Source organism: Cricetulus griseus, chromosome 3 (assembly GCF_003668045.3).
Source record: "Cricetulus griseus strain 17A/GY chromosome 3, alternate assembly CriGri-PICRH-1.0, whole genome shotgun sequence".
In the NCBI taxonomy this organism is placed as follows: Eukaryota; Metazoa; Chordata; class Mammalia; order Rodentia; family Cricetidae; genus Cricetulus; species Cricetulus griseus.
Window position 1 is genome coordinate 280,991,719 of NC_048596.1, and position 20,534 is coordinate 281,012,252.

At 46.0% G+C, this 20,534-nt stretch overlaps 2 protein-coding genes across 3 annotated transcripts in view; both read right to left on the reverse strand.

The window, feature by feature from the left end:
- The window catches only part of Fancc (FA complementation group C), a 129,535-nt gene that overhangs the window by 101,120 nt on the left and 7,881 nt on the right, over positions 1 to 20,534 (reverse strand). The gene's annotated exons all lie outside the window — the stretch shown is intronic.
- On the reverse strand, positions 7,100 to 19,426 carry LOC113835045. The gene is given in 6 exon segments (XM_027409660.2): positions 7,100 to 12,293; positions 12,296 to 15,813; positions 15,816 to 16,163; positions 16,166 to 16,642; positions 16,645 to 16,963; positions 16,965 to 19,426. Coding segments are annotated over 6 exon segments (5,175 nt in total). The 5' UTR covers positions 17,121 to 19,426; the 3' UTR covers positions 7,100 to 11,936.

Below are 20,534 nucleotides of genomic sequence, written 5' to 3' on the forward strand. Positions count from 1 at the left end.
AACCCAAACTGGGATGCTTATCAAATTGCTTAGGAAAAGATTTTTTTATCTATTTATTTATTGGTGGGAGATTCGGATGCCACGGGGCACAGGGGAGATCAAAAGACAACTTGCAGGAGTGTGCTCTCTCCTCCCCCAATGTGGGTTTCAGAGATTGAGCCCAGGACTCCAACCCTGGCAACAGGCAGCTCTACGCACTGGGCCACTCCCATACCCACTGGGCCACCCCCCACCCAGGAAGAATTAAGCTACAATTGAATCTGGGGCTTCTCATACTTGAAGGACTGCTGAGAGCCCCAAAGACAGGCCCAAGGTCTTTTTTAATTCTGTTAGCTAAGTACCACAAACATAAAACTAGTAAAGCCCTACACTTGCAAACCTTGTAAAATTACAAACGTAAAAAACTATATAAATTTTACAAGTATTGTCTCTTTACCAATGTAATACATGAACACAGTCTAAACAGCAAATGGGCACATTTCAACTGACAACAGTGATTTGATATGGATAATGCTGCGGTCCCTGATGCTCACTTTGACGGGCTGCCATGTGGATGTGACCATGACTCTAGAGGCACTGTGGCACTGGTGGGGACGGCTGACTGGCCAGCCACTTTCCTCTTCTAAGAAGACAATGAAACAGCAACCTCTAGGTGAGGTCAGACACTGTGAATACTTCAATCTCTGTTCTTTATCTTCCTGCATTTCAAGCAGAGCCACTTGGTGCCAACACAAGCCCCTATAGGCCCTGAAAGTTCAAGACAGTACCTGGTTAGGACAGCAAATAAGGTGTCTGAAACATGGGGGGTGGGGGGTTGTTTTTTGTTTCTTTTCGATTTGTCTTCAAAAGGTTAAAGAGTAAGTACCATCTTTCTAGACAATTCAAGCATCCTAATAAACCCCACTACCTAGTCTCCCTTATCTCTGGGGGCCTGAAAACCTCAGAAGGAGTTTACATAACTGTGCTAAGGGTCACTGAACTCATACAGAAGAGCTTTCTTGTGCTTATGTTTGAGTTCTGTATAAAACCAAGTGCCTAACTTTGTTTCCTTTATACTCTCAGCCCATGACTTCCTGTTAAGACGGCACAAGAAATCCTCTTTGATGGATTCTCTACTCCAAACACAGCAACCAGAGGGGGAACCATCAAAGGAAAAAAAAAAATGCAGGGATATTAAAAAATATATAGAAACACTTCTTGAAATAGATATAGGACAGAAACATAAAACTGCAAAATCTCCAGCAGAGAGTTGTGCACCTCTGTGCTCAGTAACCAAAACCAGGCAACAGGACTTGCCAGAGTTCAGGCAAGTCAGGAAGGGGACATCTGAACTGACATTTCCAAAGGCAATGCCTTTTCACCCAAGCCAGCCCTGTGGTACCATGCAGGGCAGGGCGGTCTGCCAGGCAGCCCCCTGGGGCAGCTACCTGAGGATTAACGACACTCAGTCTCAACCAGCTTCCTGGCGATGAGGTGTGCTGGGGCCCAGGGAGCACCACATGCTGAAGAGCTGCAAGGGACAGGTCCGTCCACAGCTGAAACTGGCTACCAAGGGATGGCCTCCATGCCATTCCACCCAGCTGCTTTCTTTTGCTTTTAAAACTAGAGCCAGTACTTGCCAAACTGCCTGAGAATAAACAGTACCCTTCTCGCTCCCCCCCTGTAATCACCACAAGAAGATGTATCCGCTTCCCTCACCACAGTGGCAGCCCTCTCGGGAAAGAGTGTTAGACCCCTATTCATATTTTCCATGGGGCACAAAAGTCCTCCCAGGGGCTGAGGGCATAGCTGAGTCAGTTGAACGTTGCCAAATAAACCGTTTGCTCCCCAAGTTGCTTTTGGTTATGGTGTTTCAGCATAGCAATAGTAACCCTAAGATAAATTGGACAAGGATCATGGGGTATTGCTGTGACAGACCTGATCATGTTGGTTTTTGGAAGATTGTGGAAGGATTTAGGAACTTTAGGCTAGAAAAGCCAGGGAGTGTTCAAAGCGTAGTAAGCTGTTCTGTGGGAGCTTAGAAGATTAGACTATGGAAAGCGGACAATGGAGGCCTGATTTGTCAAGTTCCAGAGGGAAGTTTGAAAGTCATTCGAAGACTTAGCAGGGCCCATTTGCTATTTTGAGTTGAGAATCTGTGGTTCTGGTCAGCTGGGGCTGAAGAATCAGCTGTGATTAACTAGACCAGAACCTCTGAAGTAAACCTTTGCTTTACTGTGACAACTGATGCTGCTCAGTTGAACTTAGAAATTAGTGGTGACTGAGGCATGATCACTGAAGTCAAATCTTCTGGGAAGTGTTTCCTCAGAGTCAGCACACAGAAGCTGTGTTTCAGAGGTAGCCAAGACGGCACCGCCTGCTGGTAGAGTCAGCCATTGGAACTGTTCTTGAAGGCATACGGGTGTCAGAGACAGTAGCTGAGGTTTGGCACTGTGAGAGGACAGGACAGGCATTGATGAAGGTGGAGCCACAGTAGCAGCAGAGATGCCAGCACTGTGGAGACACCAGTTCCTGGGACCATCACTAAGGACAGCAGCAGCAGTGGAGAGTGGGGCCTGCCAAGGCCTGAAGACAAGTTGTAGGTGCTACGGAGGGCAGAGCCAGAGAAGTGGCCCAAGCCCTTTGAGAAACCCACAAGGCTGTGAGTGAATCCCAGACATCGGACATTTGAGTTATTTATATTGCTGGAGTTTGGTTTTGCTTCATTCAGACAATGACTGTGGCCTGGTTCTTCCCTCTTGAAGTTGGAAAGGATTTCAATTTCATTTTTTACAAGAGTCCACAGTTGAGATACTGAACTTTTTAAAACAGATTTTGAATTTTTAAAGAGACTGTACATCTTAAAGAGACTGAATTTTAAATGTGTTTGAATTTGTAAAGACTGTGGGACTTTTAAAGTTATTTATGTTTGATACTGTGATATTAATATTAACATTCTATATTGGAGACAGATGAAAAAAAAGGTTCTAATTGAAAAGTGATGTGTCTGAGTGTCAAGGTGACAAGGGGTCAGCTGTGCTGGGTGGCTTTATGTCAACTTGACACAAGCTGGAGTCATCAGAGAGGAAGGAGCTTTAGCTCAGAAAATGCCTCCCTAACGTCTGACTATAGGTAAGCCTGCAGGGCATTTTCTTAAATAGTGATTGATGGGGGCTGGGGGGGAGGAGAGCAGCCCATTGTGGGTAGGGCGGCCTCTGGGCTGGTGGTTCTGGGTACTGTAAGAAAGCAGGCTGAGCAAGCCAGTGAGCAGCACCCTCCATGGCCTCTGCATCAGCTCCTGCCTGCTTGAGGTCCTGTCCTTAACTGCTTTTGATGATGAACTGTCATATGGAATTATGAGTGAAATTAACCCTTTTCTCTCCAACTTGCTTTTGGTCATGGTGTTTCATCACAGCAACAGTAACCCTAGCCAAGACCCCAGTACCCACATGGCGACTCACAACTGCCTATAACTTCAGTTCCAGGGATCCAACACCTTCTTCTGACCTACATGGGCACTGCATGTTAGCAGTGCTCATTCATACACTCAGGAAAACAAACATACATATAAAATAAGAAAATCTTTTTAAAAATTAACTACATGGTCACTCTTACAGGTTTGTGGGAATGTATCCACCCAGTATGAGTTTTATGAGGGTAATTAGGAAAGTATACCAAAAGCCCTAAAATGTTTACACTCTATAACAATTAATCCATTTCTGGGAGTTTAATAAAAGGGAAGAACCAGTGATGCACAAAGTTGGTTTTGTTTTTTTGGTTTTTTGTTCTTTTTTCGAGACGGGGTTTCTCTGTGTAGCTTTTGGAGCCTATCCTGGCACTTGCTCTGGAGACCAGGCTGGCCTCGAACTCACAGAGATCTGCCTGCCTCTGCCTCCCGAGTGCTGGGATTAAAGGCGTGCACCACCAACGCCCAGCTGTGATGCACAAAGTTACTGGTAATTAAATAATTTATAATACAGTCAAGTAAAGGACATGGGCCACTGGTCTCATTTTACGGAATACAGTTTAGTGGAATGGAAGAGTGCTTGTCTAAATTAAAGGTTATAAAATAATACATCATGACCGCAATTTTATTCTCTATACATAATACATGCACAAACAATCCAAACCTGCTACGGCTATTTCATGCTCCTCATTACCTTCCAAATTTCCTATGGTAACCACACAACACTATTTCTGTTCCCAGTCCAGTGTGGTTTATGCACCAGAGGAATGACATCTGAGATTAACCTCTAGCCTCCACATGTATGTACACACATGTACATATGCACCTGTACTCACACACACACACACACACACACACACACACACACAGAGAGAGAGAGAGAGGCACAGGCACGGGCACACATACATAAAACTACAGCCAACCAGAAAACTTACAATCTGATGAGGTAAAAGAAATGCAAAACAATTAAGACAACAGTATGACGATGCTACAACAGCCAAACACACAGAGAGCACTAGGAACCAAGAGAGATGTCACAAGGCTGAGGAGACTGAGAGGGTCATTACTGTTCACACACAGGTGAGGAAACTCACCAGACCCTCAGCCATGCCATGCACATTTCTCAGTGCAGAGGCTTGACGGCACAGTACAGAACTGGACACTTGCTTCTGGCTTATCAGTACAGTTATTTCCTACCTGCCCCACACAGAGAAGACAGAACACAGTCCCTCTGACCTCCACTCCTGTGCAGTGGTGCATATGCACATACCAAGCATCCTTTAAAGAATGGTGTCAACTCATTGTTTATAATTAAGCTTGTCAGAGGCTGAAGAGATGACTCAGTGGTTCAGGGCACTGGCTCCTCTTGCAGAGTGCCTGGGTTGCATTCCTAGCACCCATGTGTCAACTCACTGCTATTCAGGACTCCAGTTTCAGGGAATCTGTCACCCTCATCAGGCCTCTGAGAGCACACATGCCCATGGTGCACACACACACAACAGACAAAACACCCATCGAGTTCAAACACAAGTTATTTGAGGAAGGGGGTGACTTATAAACACTATGTGTAAGCTAAATTACCTATTTTAAACAAATGGTGACTATGTTACAAGAACACTCACTCAAGTTGGGGTTGGGGTAGGGGCTCTTACTCTCTAAACATGGGGGCTATTTCTGCTATTGTTCCTAGGAGGCCCAAATCAACAACTTTAGCAGTTAATACAAAAATCTCTATTATCAATCTTCTACTTTGCATTTCCCCCACCACTATATAGCCAGGTATGGTCTAGAACTTTCTATGCCAACTATCCTCTTCAGTAAGAGTGTGGAGAAATGGCAGGAACCTCCGATAGCACAAGACAAAACACATTCAACAAAGAACCATGACCAGTAGATTTAAAAGGACAAGATGATTTGAACAGTTGGTGGTGACATTAGAAAAGGGAAGTAGAGTCTACAAGTCAGGAAGGAGGGTCAGGGACTCCCCAGAAGTTACTAGAATCACAAGCATCCCACTGACTGTGTTTTAGAATTCTCAGGCCATACAAGGATAAAGCTATTCCTGCTCTGACTACTTGCTTTGCTAGATCTTCATGGCTATAAACAACACACCTACATATCTTATTTGTCTCCCCAAATACCTGTTAACCAACCAAGGTCAGATAGAAAGAAACGTGATCAAGAAAGGAGGGCAGCATCTTCAGAGTCTAGCTGAAGCCTCCTGCCTCCTGCCTCCTGCCAGGTGAAGATTAAGGACTCCAAAACACTTACCAAATACATTTTTATTCAGTGTGTGGGGGAGGGTGTTGGTCAGAGGACAACTTTTGCAAATTGGTTCTCTCCTTTCATTGTGGGTCCCAGGGATAAACTAAGGTTATCAGGCTTGTACAGCAAACACTTTCTACCTGTTATCTTGTCAGCCCTGCAAATGTCTTTTAATAAATTCTAACTCTGCTTCATCCTGGCTCATCCTGAAATTCTTTCCTTCCAAGACACATACCTGAGGGCTCCAAGTCAGCACACAGAGAGCTGTCCACCTGAGCTCTTTCTGCACTACCCACAGCAGCACAGTGGTTCATGGACAGATGAATGGACAGAGGAACACAGCGTATAGGAGCAACAGAGCTTCACTCAGCTATGAATGGGAATGAAACATTGGCAGGAAAATGGATGGAGATGGAAGTCATGTCATGCAAATTAAGTTAAGACTCAGAAAGACAAATATTGTGTTTTCTCTCATATAAGGAACGTAGAATAAAATTATACAGGTGTGTTTATGTGAATAGAGCATGAAAGTTGAATAGGGCATATGAAGGGGGCAGGGGGGCTAAAGGGAGGGAGGGGGAAAGAGGACAAGAGAGGGTAGTGGGATTTATGTGACATCAAACCAGAAAAAAAAAAAAAAAAAAAAAAAAAAAAAGACTATTTGAACAGGACCAGCAAGAAGAGGAGAAGCCATGGAGGACAGGGCAAAATGTGAACAGTAACAATGGGTAAGGATACACGTGCACAGAAAAATGAAAAAAATGCTACTAACTTACAAATGATAAAAAGAAAAGATAAACAAAGAGAAAAACATTACATTTAATATGAAAAACAGAGGTAGTCTAAAGTGAAATTATAAGGATAAATTATAATAAGTGATACACACACAGGACTGTAAGAACCTACTGTGAAAAGTTATGACCCCACAAATTAGATAATCACAGGAAATGAATAAACCCCCTAGAAACTCAATCTGTAAGACTGAATCATGAAAAGCACAAAACAAAACACCCAAAAAATCTAAGCAGAGCAGTAAAAAGAGACTGAATCAGTTAGCAAAAGCTTCCCTCATACCAGAAGGCTTTCCTGGAAAATGTCAAGCATTTAAAGAAAAGTTCACACCAATCCCCCTCAGAATATTAAAAAAAAAAAAAATGAAGAAAGAACAATTTCAAACTCATTTCCATAATTGCACTATGCAAAAGCAAGACAAGAACAATTGAAGAAAAGAAAATTACAGGCCAATATTCAGGATGAACTTAGAAATACAAAAAAACCTCAAATACTGGTCAACGGGTTACAAGCACTACAAGGCTGTTCTTGCAGAGGATCTGGGTTCTGTGCCCAGCGCCCACATGGTGACTTACAACTGTAATTCCAGCTCCAGGGGATCCAGTGCCGTCTTCTGGCCTCCACAGACACTACATGCACATGGTACACATACATACAGGCAAACAAACACTCATACACATAAAATAAAAATAAATCTTAAAAAAAATTCTACCAAATAGACTTCAGAACTGTATCAAAAGGATTATATACTATGAAGAAGTGAACCCTGGGTTCAACACCATCAAATCTATGAATGAAGCTCATCTTATCTGGGATGAAAAACAAAAGCCCTGTGGTAATACTGATGGATGCAGGAAAGGCAACTTAGCAGATTCAACATCTTTTCATAGTGAAAACTGAACAGACTGGGTACAGAAGGAATGAGCGCCGACACAATGAAGGCCGTATGTGACAGGGTTACGGTGAGCATCGCACCCAACAAAGAGAAATGAAAGCTTTCCTCTAAGACCAGGGACACGGCAAAGCGGCCAATCTCAATGCCTGTATTCAGCCATTTGAGGAAAGAAAGAAACTAAAGGTGCATGGATTTAGAAGAAGTAAAAATACCTCCACACAGAGAAAACTGACTCCCAAAGCCTCCTAGAACTGAGAACTGGTTCTGTAATAGCTGCAGCGCATGAAGCCAATGGCCAAACCAGCAGCATTTCTATACATGAATAAGATCTGGTCACAAAAGAGTTTTCAAATTTTCATTTAAATGCATGCAAAAGTAAGGCTTTAAATGAATTTAACCTAGGTGGTGAGAGGTCACCACACTGAACATGGTACAGTATCGGTGATGGATATTGAAGAAGAGACAGAATAAGCCATCCAGAACACTATTAAAATCTCCATGGTATACAAGACAGTCTGCAGTTTCAGTATAATCGCTTATCAAAATTTCATGGACATTTTCCATGAAAACATTTTCACAAGAAAATTATTTCAGAAAAAATTAACAACCATAAAGTTCATATTTAATCACAAAAGACTTCACAGAACCAAACCAATCTTTTGGCTTGGTTTTTCATACAGGGTCTCACATAGTCCAGGCTGACCTTGAACTCCTGCTTCTGCCTTCCAAGGGCTGATCTTTTCTCAGGCTAGCTATATAGAAGTGATCCTTTCTTGCTAACCGGAGCACAGAGGAGAGCAACAGCCCCCAGTCACCCACGCTACCGGAGGAGAAAACTCATATCCCGTGTGCTGTGCTGTCAGCCTATGCTGCTGTCCAAGTAGACCTTAAACACATTTTCAACTTACAATCATAATTTAATCTTGTAATGGACTTACAGGACAAGAGTCCCATCACAAGTTAAAATCAGCTGTATCTAAGAGGTACAATGTATAGTATTTGATGGTTAGGTTGAACACAGTTTAGGAAAGAACAGAGTAAAGTTAAAGGTGTTGCTTGGGTTCCTGATTAAGAAACCAGGAGCCTACAGAGGAAACAAGGGAAGAAACACAGCTGTGTAGAAAGACATCTTGAGACATGGTAAGTACCATACAGTGAGGAATCCAAAGGAAAAAATCAAATTGAGCAGTGGGCTACATGAATACACAGGTAGAGATTCGGCTCAGTTAAAAATATAATAAGAAAGTAGTCAGTCATCTATAATAATCAAACTTATGTTTTCAAGGTTAAGCCTATGTTTGTTTAACTCAGATATATTTAATAGAAAATGGTCCTCAAAACTTTGTCAGAGATCTGAAAACTATGGCATTTAAAATGTTGAATGGAAAAAAGCTAACTGTGACAGACAGAGATTCCCAGATCCTAGCAGTGACCCCAAGATCTCCAAAGATGACAGAGCACAATAATGTCTCCCCCTGGATTGCGGTAATGCTATCTACTGGGCAATACTTCCCCAATGCAGGACCTATCCCAAACTGTGTACAAGCAGGACACTGAACAGTTGATTGTCCCACTTTGCCCAAAGTAAGGTCAGTTTCTTCCATGTTCTGCATCCACAGGAAAGCCTCCCACCTTCTGGGCCTCGCAGCTGAAGACTGGTGCTGTCCTGGTACCTCTGTCCCCAACACCACTGGAGACCACAGGAGCCTGCAATGGCCCTCTAGGTAATGGAGTAGTCTCTGCCATTGTAATTGATATGTAGGCAATTTGGATTATACTTCATGCTATAATTTATCCTTCTCAGATGTCTGATACTATTGACAGATAGGTTTTGTGTCAACTTTAGCAGCAGCACACAACTAAGGTCTTCCCCAAGGCTATAGCCACCTTGTCAGCTTATTTCATATGTAAAAATCAAGCCTTGCTTTTTCTAGAGCCACTAGGTACCCTGTGGAGAAAAGGTAGACAGGTTTGCCTTGCTAACAGGCTTAAGTATAAACAGGTTTTCAGATGTAACTTTCCACTAAAGGAAAATGATTTGCAAGGATTGTTCTCAGTAATAACTGCTTGTGTTTCTGGTAAATGGTTACATGGAAAGAAAAAGTGTTAAAGTCTATGTAAATTTTGAGGGTCTAAGAAAATGTTCTAAGTTATATTGAAAGACCCCCGAAGGGAGACCCTCACTCAAATCTCGAGAATAGCTCGCACCCAGTGAGGCACCGAGACTGGACTTGCTGCAATCACACGAGGAAGTTTATTGAAAATGGAATTGAATGAGATCTCAGGCCAGCATGCTGGGGTCGAGACTCATATACCACGCAGGGGTAGAGGAGTTCGACCCCCACCCAAACTTGTGACAAAAAAAACCACAAAGGAGGGGGAGGACTAGGGAGGAAATAGGGGAAGCCCAAAGTTACACATTTACTCATCAGTTAAACTATGTGGACACACCTGGGGCATTTGAACATTCCACAGAAGTCGTTGGGACATCCTGTGGTTATCCCAGGAACTGTTTTTTCTCATGAGAGTTCCAGGAGCGGCCACCTGCAGGGGACGGGGTCCCAAGGTGACGAGCCCATGTTCTTATAGACAGCTAGTAATTTTTTTACTCTTCATTCCCCACTTCTTCTTGTAAATAGCTCTAATCTTAGAGCGATCCCTCAGTTTCTTGTAGTATCTGGTACTGCTGTCTTAAGACCATTACCTGGACAGCACTTATTCTTTCTTTTATAAATGCCACCAGCCTATTGAGAATACATGGCCCGAAGGTTAGGATCAGCATCAAAATGATTAAAGGCCCGGCCAAGGTGGAGACCAGAGTAGAGAACCAAGGTGACCGATTAAACCAATTTTCATACCATCCTTGGTATGCTTCTCTTTCTTTTCTTCTGCTTTCTAGCCTTTTTCTAAGCTTTGTCATGGAGTCCCTGATGACACCCGAATGATCTACATAAAAGCAACATTCTTCCTTTAAGGCAGCACAGAGCCCTCCCTCTTTAAGAAAAAGCAGGTCTAATCCCCTTCTGTTTTGCAGCACTGCCTCTGACAGTGAAGTTAATGACTCTTCTAGTTTAGTTATGGACTGCTCCAACGCTCCCAGGTCTGCATCCATAGCCGCTCTAGGCTCATTATAGTAGGACGGTTGTTGGATGAGGGCGGCTGCTCCAGTTCCAACCCCTGCTGCTACTCCTAGTCCTAACAAGACAGCTAAGGTCAGGGTAACAGGTTCCCTCTTGTAACGAGTACGGTGATCAAATTCATCTATAAATGAGCTATCATCATGATAGATGACCCTAGGCACCAGCTGGACCAAAATACAAAAGTCCCTAGTACTGTTAAAAAGTGAAGTATGCAAGCAGGGGGTCAGGCCGCTGCCACAGGCCCACCAAGTATCTGGGGGGGGGGGTACTAGATATTGATTTTGGCCATCTGTCAGGGTGTCAATAGTTACGTTACAGAGGGGCTGGTGTCTGTTAGGCACTTTGCCTATGCATAGTCCAGTGCCTGATACCACTGAAAGGGTCAGCTTCCGTTGGCTCCCCCTGGGGCAATGTGAATGGTCAGAAGTAACATTATAGCTCCGCATTTGAGCTATTCATTCATAATAAGGGGGATTAGAAGCAAAGCACAGCCAGCAAGATTGGGTAGCAGTGGGGTTTGTGCGGTTTAAAATGACGAATGCACTATCGAGCAGATTGAACAGGCGATCCTTGGTTCTCATAGGGGGGAGGGAGGATGTGATTGGATTAGGGCTGGAAGAGGCCTTTGGTGATGGGGTGAGACTAGGAAGTCTCTCAGGCCTGAATAGGAGGTTATCAAGTGCCGGATTGGGGCCTATGGGTTGTGCGGGCGGACTCTCTATCTTCATCCTGATAGCGAAAACGAACCCAGGGTCTCCGGTTCCAGTGTAGACTCTCCACCCCCAGCGGTTGCCTTTTACCCATTGGCGATCTTGTTTTCCCCGTGCTGTGAAACTAATATTCAGAGGGTTGCAATAGCTGCCTTTGCATGGCCCCTGAGGGCCACCCGAGGCTCCAGGAGCACATCCAGTCTTATAAGCCGGGTATTTAGATGTGTCTCTCTCTCCTTTTTCTGGCTCTTCGGGCTTACGACCCTTTTTTACTATAATCAGATCCCAGGAGGAGGAGGGAGTCCAGTAGGCTTCTCCTGTGGTCTCACATCCCCATTTACCACAGAAATAACCTGATGCCCCTCCACATTGTCTCTTCATCTCTCTGTTATGGCCCTGCCCGGGGCAGACGTAGAAGTCTGCTGCCTGGAGGTTGGCTCGGAAAAATTGTCCGGAACATCCCAATGTGCTCCCTATACCATGAGGGACACATTGTTCCTCCGGGGGTGGTTTATCTAAATTGTCATAATTAGAAAGATCCCAGGCCAGGGAACCGGCAGCTAACTTACAGATATCAGGTGCAAGATCAGGCCACCAAGTCCAAGGGGGGGTGCACTGCGGTTTTTGACCACACGACGTCGCCTTCTTCATTAAGCACTTCCCATGTCAATTTTTGGGGGACATGAGGGTTATTCCCCAAGGTTGGGGCTACGGCGAAGGCGCAGCTTAAGAGGATTGTCACTGGCTGCCACTGTCCAATTATCTTCGCAGTTGTTTTCATTTTTACTGGGTGCCTTTTTTATGTGGGAAGCGTGGATCCAGGCAGCAATCCTGTCTACCTTTACTGCTGTGGGGGTAGTCAACAGCACTAGATAGGGTCCTTTCCACCGAGGCTCAAGTGTGCCAGAGCGATGTCGTCTGACCAAGACTGAGTCTCCGACCTGGAATCCGTGGGGCACCGCGGTGGTCCCTGGAGTGTAGGCTTCTTTGATCTGATCCCAGATCTGTGTTTTGACAACTTCTAAGGCCTTTAAGTGGGTAAACAGAGCAGAGGAGGAGGGAGAGTCAGTGCAAGGATCCAATATTCCGCCTGACTCAGTCAAGGGGGCAATCCCCCATGTAGGATTTCGTAAGGGGTAAGGCCGAAACGTCCAGGTGTGTTTCAGACCCTAAGGAGCGCAAAGGGGAGGAGGGTCACCCAGTCTTTGCCGCCGGTCTCAATAGCCAATTTAGTAAGGGTCTCTTTTAGGGTTCTATTCATTCTTTCTACCTGTCCTGAGCTCTGGGGTCTGTAAGCACAATGTAATTTCCAATTAGTCCCCAGTTGGGTGGCCAACCCCTGACTTACCTGGGCAACAAAAGCCGGCCCATTGTCTGAACCGATTACCTTGGGGATCCCGAACGGGGGCAGGATTTCTTCCAGTATCTTCTTGGTTACCATTTGAGCAGTTTCAGACTTGGTGGGAAAGGCTTCCACCCATCCTGAAGAAGTGTCTATAAAAACTAGAAGGTACTTATTACCGTATTTTCCTGGCTTAATTTCAGTGACGTCTACCTCCCAATAAATTCCCGGCCGATCTCCCCTCATTCTTTTTCCGGGTTCTTTGAACAGTTGGGCAGCATTGGTCAAAGTGCAGGCTTGACATGACTCTATTACCTCCTTTATTATTGTATTTAATCTTAGAACATAATATTTAGAACCTTTGATTAATTGCTTAAGTTTTTCATTTCCAAGATGAGTCAGCTGGTGTATTCGTCTCACATAGTCTTGTCCTTCTTTAGAGGGCAGAATGATTCGTCCATCTTTGGTTTTTGCCAATCCACCGAAACTGAACATCCGAGCTTTTCCTTCACGGGTCATATCTTCGATTAAATCATAATCTTTATAGGGATAGATGAAGCTGGGATCCATGGCTTTCGGGGATTCTGGCGGGGTTCCAGTTTCCTCCGCCAGCACTACCGCTCCCTGGGCAGCTTGCTTTGCTGTTAGATCGGCCATCTCGTTCCCCTTTGTGACTGGGTCAACCCCCTTCTGGTGTCCCAGGCAGTGGACAATGGCTAATTTTTGTGGAAGATGTATGGCTTCTAGGAGGGCCAGGATTTCTTCTTTGTTTTTAACGTCTCTTCCTGCTGAGGTGAGCAGGCCCCTCTGTCTGTAGATGGCCCCATGAATGTGGGCCGTGGCGAAAGCATAACGGCTGTCGGTATAAATGTTGATAGCCTTACCTTCTGCCAGACGCAGAGCTTGAGTCAATGCCAGGAGCTCAGCTTTTTGAGTGGAGGTTCCTTCTGGGAGACTGCTAGCCCAAATTACCTGCTTTCCATCCACCACCGCTGCTCCCGCCCTTCTTTTACCTTCTACCACAAAACTGCTGCCATCCGTATACCAGTTAGGCACCCCCGGCCAAGGTTGGTCGGTGAGGTCTTTCCTGGTCCCGGTTTCTTCAGCCAGGACGTCAGTGCATTGGTGCACCGGGGTAGAGTCATCTGCTTCCGGGAGCAGGGTGGCCGGATTGAGAATAGCAGGAGGAGCAAAGGTTATCCGATCATTTAACAACAAGCTCTGGTAATGTGTCATCCGGGCGTTTGTCATCCAGCGGTCGGGGGGCTGCCGCACAATACTTTCTAAAGCATGGGGAGCAATTATAGTCACATGCTGACCCAGAGTAAGCTTATCAGCGTCTTTGACAAGTAGGGCTACTGTAGCAATGGCTTTCAAGCAAGAGGGCCACCCGCTGGCGACAGGGTCTAGCTTTTTAGATAGGTAGGCCACCGGCCGCTTCCAAGGCCCCAGGGTCTGAGTCAGAACTCCAAGGGCCACTCCAGCCCGCTCATCAACATATAGAGTGAAAGGCTTAGTCAGATCTGGCAGAGCCAAAGCAGGAGCTGTGAGCAGGGCAGTCTTTATATTATCAAAGGCTCTTTGGTGCTCCTCCGTCCAGGTGAATGGGACTTTTTCTTTAGTGAGTGGGTACAGAGGGGCCGCCAGCATGGCAAACCCTGGTATCCAGAGTCTACAAAAACCCGCAGTTCCCAAAAACTCACACACTTGTCTCGGAGTGGTGGGGGTCGGGATCTGCATCACAGTCTTTTTCCGTGCTTCAGTGAGCCGTCGCTTCCCTTCTCGGAGAGTGTATCCTAGGTAGGTCACCTCCGAGCGGCATAACTGGGCTTTCTTGGCGGACACCCGGTATCCCAACTCACCCAATTCCTTTAGGAGCTTTCTGGTCCCGTCAAGGCACAGTTCCTGGGTCGAGGCTGCGTGCAGTAAATCATCTACGTACTGCAGGAGAGAAATCTGGGGGTTCCGTGCCCTGAAGGGCGCAAGGTCACAGTGGAGCCCTTCATCGAAAAGAGTCGGTGAATTTTTGAACCCCTGTGGCAACCTAGTCCAGGTCAGTTGACCCGTATGTCCTCCTTCGGGATCTCGCCACTCAAAAGCGAACAGGGGTTGGCTATTCGGATGCAACCTGAGACAGAAAAGGGCATCTTTCAAATCCAGAACGGTGTACCAGGATCGTTCAGGCGGTAAGGAACTCAGCAAGTTGTAAGGGTTGGGCACGGTTGGGTGAATGTCCTGTATGCGTTTATTGACTTCTCTCAAGTCCTGGACAGGTCGATAATCATTGGTTCCAGGCTTACGTACCAGTAGGAGGTGGGTATTCCAAGGGGACCGGCAGGGAATCAGTATACCTTGTTGTAACAGTCTCTGGATATGTGGTCGAATGCCTTTTTTAGCCCCTTGAGTCATGGGGTACTGTCTGACTGAGACGGGTGTGGCAGCCGCTTTTAGCTCAACTACGACGGGTGGCTCTTGTTTAGCCAGTCCCATTCCAGTCTGCTCTGCCCAAACCTCTGGAAAAGCTGTCAGTCACTCTTTAGGGGGCAAAATCCCAGTCTTGGGTTCATGGAGGCGATATTCTTCTTCTAGACTTAGAACTAAGCATGTTATAGGGGCTTCTCCCCAGGTGACTTCTGGTCCCTTCAGGGTGAACTGGACCTGAGCCTTTAATTTGGTCAACAAGTCCCTCCCCAAAAGGGGCGCAGGGCACTCAGGAATCACAAGGAAAGAGTGAGTTACTTGGCTTTTTCCAATTTCTAAACTTCTTTCGGTTGTCCAAGGGTAAAGTTTGCTTCCAGTGGCTCCCATGACCAGAGTTCTTTTTGATCCTAATTGTCCTAATGGTTTAGTCAGAAGTGAGTGTTCGGCTCCTGTATCTACTAAGAAATTAACGGGGCTCCCCTCCACAGAGAGAGTTACCCTAGGCTCGGGGAGGGGGACCGAGCCCCGACTCCCCTTATCTTCCTCGAGGGCCAACATCTTGGGGCCCTTTTGTTTCTTTCGGGGGCACTCCCTGGCCCAGTGTCCTTTTTCTTTACAGTGTGCACATTGGTCTTTTTCAAGTTGCAGTCTCTGTCCTCCCGGGGGTCTTCTTGCCCTGTTGCCCAGGTATCCTGACTGTCCTCTCTCTGACCGTTCTCCACCTACTACTGGGGCCAAAATCTTAGTCAAATTTCTCTCTTGGCGGTGATCCCGCCGATTTTCCCTCTCTTCTGCCTCCTTTTTTTTCTTTCTTGTTTTTCTTCCTCGGTCTCTCTCTTGTGATACACTTTCTTTGCCTCTTTTACTAAATCCTGCAATGTATAATCCTGGAGCCCCTCTAATCTCTGCAACTTTTTCTTGATATCAGAGGCCGACTGTCCTTTAAAAGCCATGGCTACAGCCGCCTGCTGTCCCTCCAAGGAGGGATCAAATAGGGTATATCTCCTATAAGCCACCATCAGTCGTTCTAAGAAGACAGAGGGTGGCTCCACTGGACCCTGTAGGATTTCTCTTACCTTTGCCAAATTGGTGGGTCGCCGTGCGGCCCCCTTGAGACCTGCCACTAGAGCCCGGCGGTAGACCGTGAGACGCCCCTACCTTTCGCAGAGTTGTAATCCCAGTCAGGGCGGACCAAGGGGAAAGCAGCATCTATAAGACTAGGGAGATTGGTGGGGGTCCCATCTGGTCCTGGAACATTTGTTCTGGCCTCTAGGAGGATCCTCTCTCTTTCTTCAGTCGTAAAGAGGACCTGCAAGAGTTGTTGACAGTCGTCCCAAGTGGGCTGATGAGAATACATCAGGGACTCGAGGAGTCCCGTCAAGCCTGAGGGGTTCTCTGAAAAAGAGGGGTGGTTAGTTTTCCAGTTGTACATATCGGCTGACGAAAACGGCCAATACTGCAGTGGGACTAATTCCCCTGGAGCTGGGGCGGGTCCATAAGCCCGTAATGGTAAGGCAACGGTGGAGTCAGGTCCTGCGCCAGATCCCTCTGGGCTGCAGCTCCGGCGGCTTCGAGTCCCGGCCGCTGGCCCTATTTCGAGGCTGTCCGGGGGTCCGTTGGGGCCGGCACCTGTGGGGGGGCTGCATGAGGAACGGGTTGAGGATATGGGGGAGGAGGGTGGTCAAGGAGGGAGACATCATCAATTTCAGGATAGATCCTCGGGGGAGCTGATGGAGTGGGCGCCGGCGGATCTGAAGGAGGCACTTTCGGTTTCGCGGCCACAGCCACCGTCGCCGTCCCTATTCCCGATGTCCAAGGTTTCATCCAGGGTGGCGGGTTTTGGACTAGGTCCTGCCACACGATAATGTATGGAACCTGATCAGGGTGTCCCCCTGTGGCCTGAAAAATAATTCGCTTGACAGCAGAAATAATAGATAGATTAAAAGTTCCCCCCCGAAGGCCATCCCACACCGAAACTTGGCCATTCGGAGGAACAAAAAGTCCGCCAAGGTCCTTTTCTGACCTCGACAGAAAGATTATAAGCCCGAGTCTTAACGTCTGTCCAATGGTCCAGAGTCAGTGTTAGTGGGGTCATCACGGTCTGTACCATGTCTACCTCTATTACACACACAATAAAAACAATCACAAAGACAGAAAGACAAGAAAACAAAGCCAGCTGTCGACCTCGAGTCTACCAGTAATTCTGAAAGGAATCAGACGGCCGGGAAATGGCCCTTTGACACAGATCGTCAAGGAGAAAACTTATCTCCCGACCTTTTCCGTGGAGGTCCACCAGGCTTCCCTGGTCCTCCTCCTGTCCTCCCTGAACGTCTCCCAGGGCGAACAAACGGTGGACACCTGGACACGTCTATCCCCGTTCACTCCGCTCCTCCTCCTGGACAGCGGCCTCGATAGAGCGTTTGCAAAAATGAAACTGCGATCACACCAGATTTTTGAACAGGCCACAAACAAAGAGTCACAACAGAACAAAAATTCTTACCTCCAAGAGGGTCTAGGACCCCCTGGGTGGTCGCGCAAATCCCAGACGAGCCCCCAAATGAAAGACCCCCGAAGGGAGACCCTCACTCAAATCTCGAGAATAGCTTGCACCCAGTGAGGCACCGAGACCAGACTTGCTGCAATCACACGAGGAAGTTTATTGAAAATGGAATTGAATGAGATCTCAGGCCAGCATGCTGGGGTCCAGACTCATACACCACGCAGGGGTAGAGGAGTTCGACCCCCACCCAAACTTGTGACAAGCTTATAAAGGCAAAAAACCACAAAGGAGGGGGAGGACTAGGGAGGAAATAGGGGAAGCCCAAAGTTACACATTTACTCATAAAGGCAAAAACCACAAAGGAGGGGGAGGACTAGGGAGGAAATAGGGGAAGCCCAAAGTTACACATTTACTCATCAGTTAAACTATGTGGACACACCTGGGGGTTTGAACATTCCACAGAGGTCGTTGGGACATCCTGTGGTTATCCCAGGAACTGTTTTTTCTCATGAGAGTTCCGGGAGTGGCCACCTGCAGGGGACAGGGACCCCAAGGTGACGAGCCCATGTTCTTATAGACAGCTAGTAATTTTTTTACTCTTCAATATAAAGGTCTGAGGACATGAGAGTCTATATAAGTTCTGAGGGTCTAAGACTATGAAGGTCTGAGGATGTGAAAGTTTTACATACATTTTGAGGGCCTCAGAAAATTATTTAATATGTATTGTAAAGGTATAAATTGGTGATTTAAGGTACAGGAAATGTTTCAGATCTCTTTCCCTTTACACTAGGATTTCAGAAGCTCAGGGTTTAACTGTTCAGTCACAAGCTCAAGATTTTAAATTTCCTTTGGTTGTCTTCTAAGTATAGACTTAAAGGTGTTTCTCATCAGGCTACAGTCATTTCTGTCCAATCCTATCCAGCTCTCTGGACAGAGTTAAAAGATGTTCATGCTTTTAACCCAAATCTATACCTTTTTTCTAGGACTCAAAGATGTGAGGCTACTCCAGCTGTTTACAGACACCTGTTTCCTGCTTTTTCTAGAATGTAGATTTCAGTACAGATTGGTATTGCTAATATATCTAAAACTTTTTATGTCTTTTTGTAAACTGAAAAAAAAATGTATATAAGCTTCAGAAAATCAAGGGAGTCATAAGACTTGGATCCACTCCTCACAGGTCAAAAGAACCCCAGGTAAGTACAGCCTGTTTCCCCACCTGTCTATTCCTGGAGATGGTATTTCTCTCTCTCTTGATCTCAGAATGCCTCTCCTTTCCCAATTACTAGGGTTAATGGACCTTAACGTTGCAAATGTAAGATTTTCCTTTAAGTTCCTAAATTTTAACTTCCATCCTAATCTATTTCCATCTCAGCAGATTTCCACTTGGCTGGCAGACACTACCCAAGCATCAGCTACTGACTGCAATCTGCTCCAAATGACTGCAAGCCCTGGACTTGCTGAAAGCTGATGTGGGCCAGTCCAGCCAATGTAAAGGGCCAGTCCTTGTCTCTTCAGCTGAGTCAGTGAATGCTTCTAATGAATGACCATTGCCTGAATTCCCTCCTTGCCTTTGACTAGCATTCCAGCCCTCCTGGGCCCTGACAACAACGTCCTGGTTTCAGCCGGTAGTAGTTACAGAAGACAGTATATTGCCTGTAATATTAGAGCAAAAGGAAACTCCCTGGCATGGGAAGCAAAACAGATACCTATAGTGCCTCTTGGGGCATACCAGGAAAGGTACCTGTTAGAACCAAATAGACCCAGATCTATCAACAGGAAGATTCATTAGCCAAATAGTTCTACAGTATGATAGGACACTCAACTAACTCTATGTAAAACTGAGGTTATTATATAGCTTTAACAGAAATATGTTGTTTCTAAACTAACTACTCAGAAATCATTAAAAATAATCTGCCTACACTTAGGGAAAAATGAAAAAAAAAAAAAAAAAGCCTCTGATCTGTAAGTCCCTTGCCCAAGCAAGGTTAGATACTTCCTGAAATGCTGGAGGCTACTATTTATGGAAGATACCAAGCCACACAATTTGTTTGACCCATCTGTACTGAATGTATGTGATTACATATGGGCGAGAAGTTCACAGGAAGGAAATGCATCAGGATGTACACCTGCTCCTGATTGGATGTAGGCTGGAGGTATGTCAGTATGTATACTTGTCCCAGATTGGATGCAGGCTGGAGGTATGTCAGGATGTATGCTTGCCCATGATTGGACACGATGGGAAATACAATGAATTATGGCTTTTCCTTCTTAAGCCCTTGTCTTGCTTGATTCTGAGCCATTTCCTAGGAACCCGGGTCTGAACCTGGCTAGAATCCATCCCCCTGGCAGTATTTAATTTGGCTGTAAACTGTGGTGGTGGTTTTATTCTTCATCGGTGGGATTAGCACAGTGTCTTTCTGACAGATAACAGATAAACATCCCCACACTCACAAGCATGCTTAGTAAAAACTAACCAAGGAGAGACACTGCCCACACCTAACTGTCTTCCAGGAACAAATGTCTTCTGAGCCCAGAATACTACCAACTTAACCTTCCTTCAAATCAAAGTCACAAACAGGACGTAAACACCATGCCCCTCTTCCCGGAAGCCTGCCCATGTCCACTCCCTTTACCTTGAACCTTCTCCAGGGACTGGTCCCCCTGCTCAGTCACAAAGGCAGTCATCTGCCACAGGGTCAGCACATGAAAGCTCTGCTATCAGAGACCAGGGAGCGTCTACTCTCAAGAGCAGTGATAAAGGAAATAGGCTCCATAGCATCTCATTCTAGATAAGGTAATCAGACAGCAGCAGATGTATGCACCCCCCTTCACCCTTCTAACCTCTCCTTCCCCCATCCACTGCAAACCTCAACCACAAGACTCAAGAGGAAGGGAAATCTAATGAGATTAAGAGAATGCAAGAGGCTGAGGGAAGAGAAACGTGGAGGAGAAAGCATGAATGATCAGAGGATAATGACTAACCAGAAAAATCTTCCAAAGGAATACAGTTAACAAGGGATGATA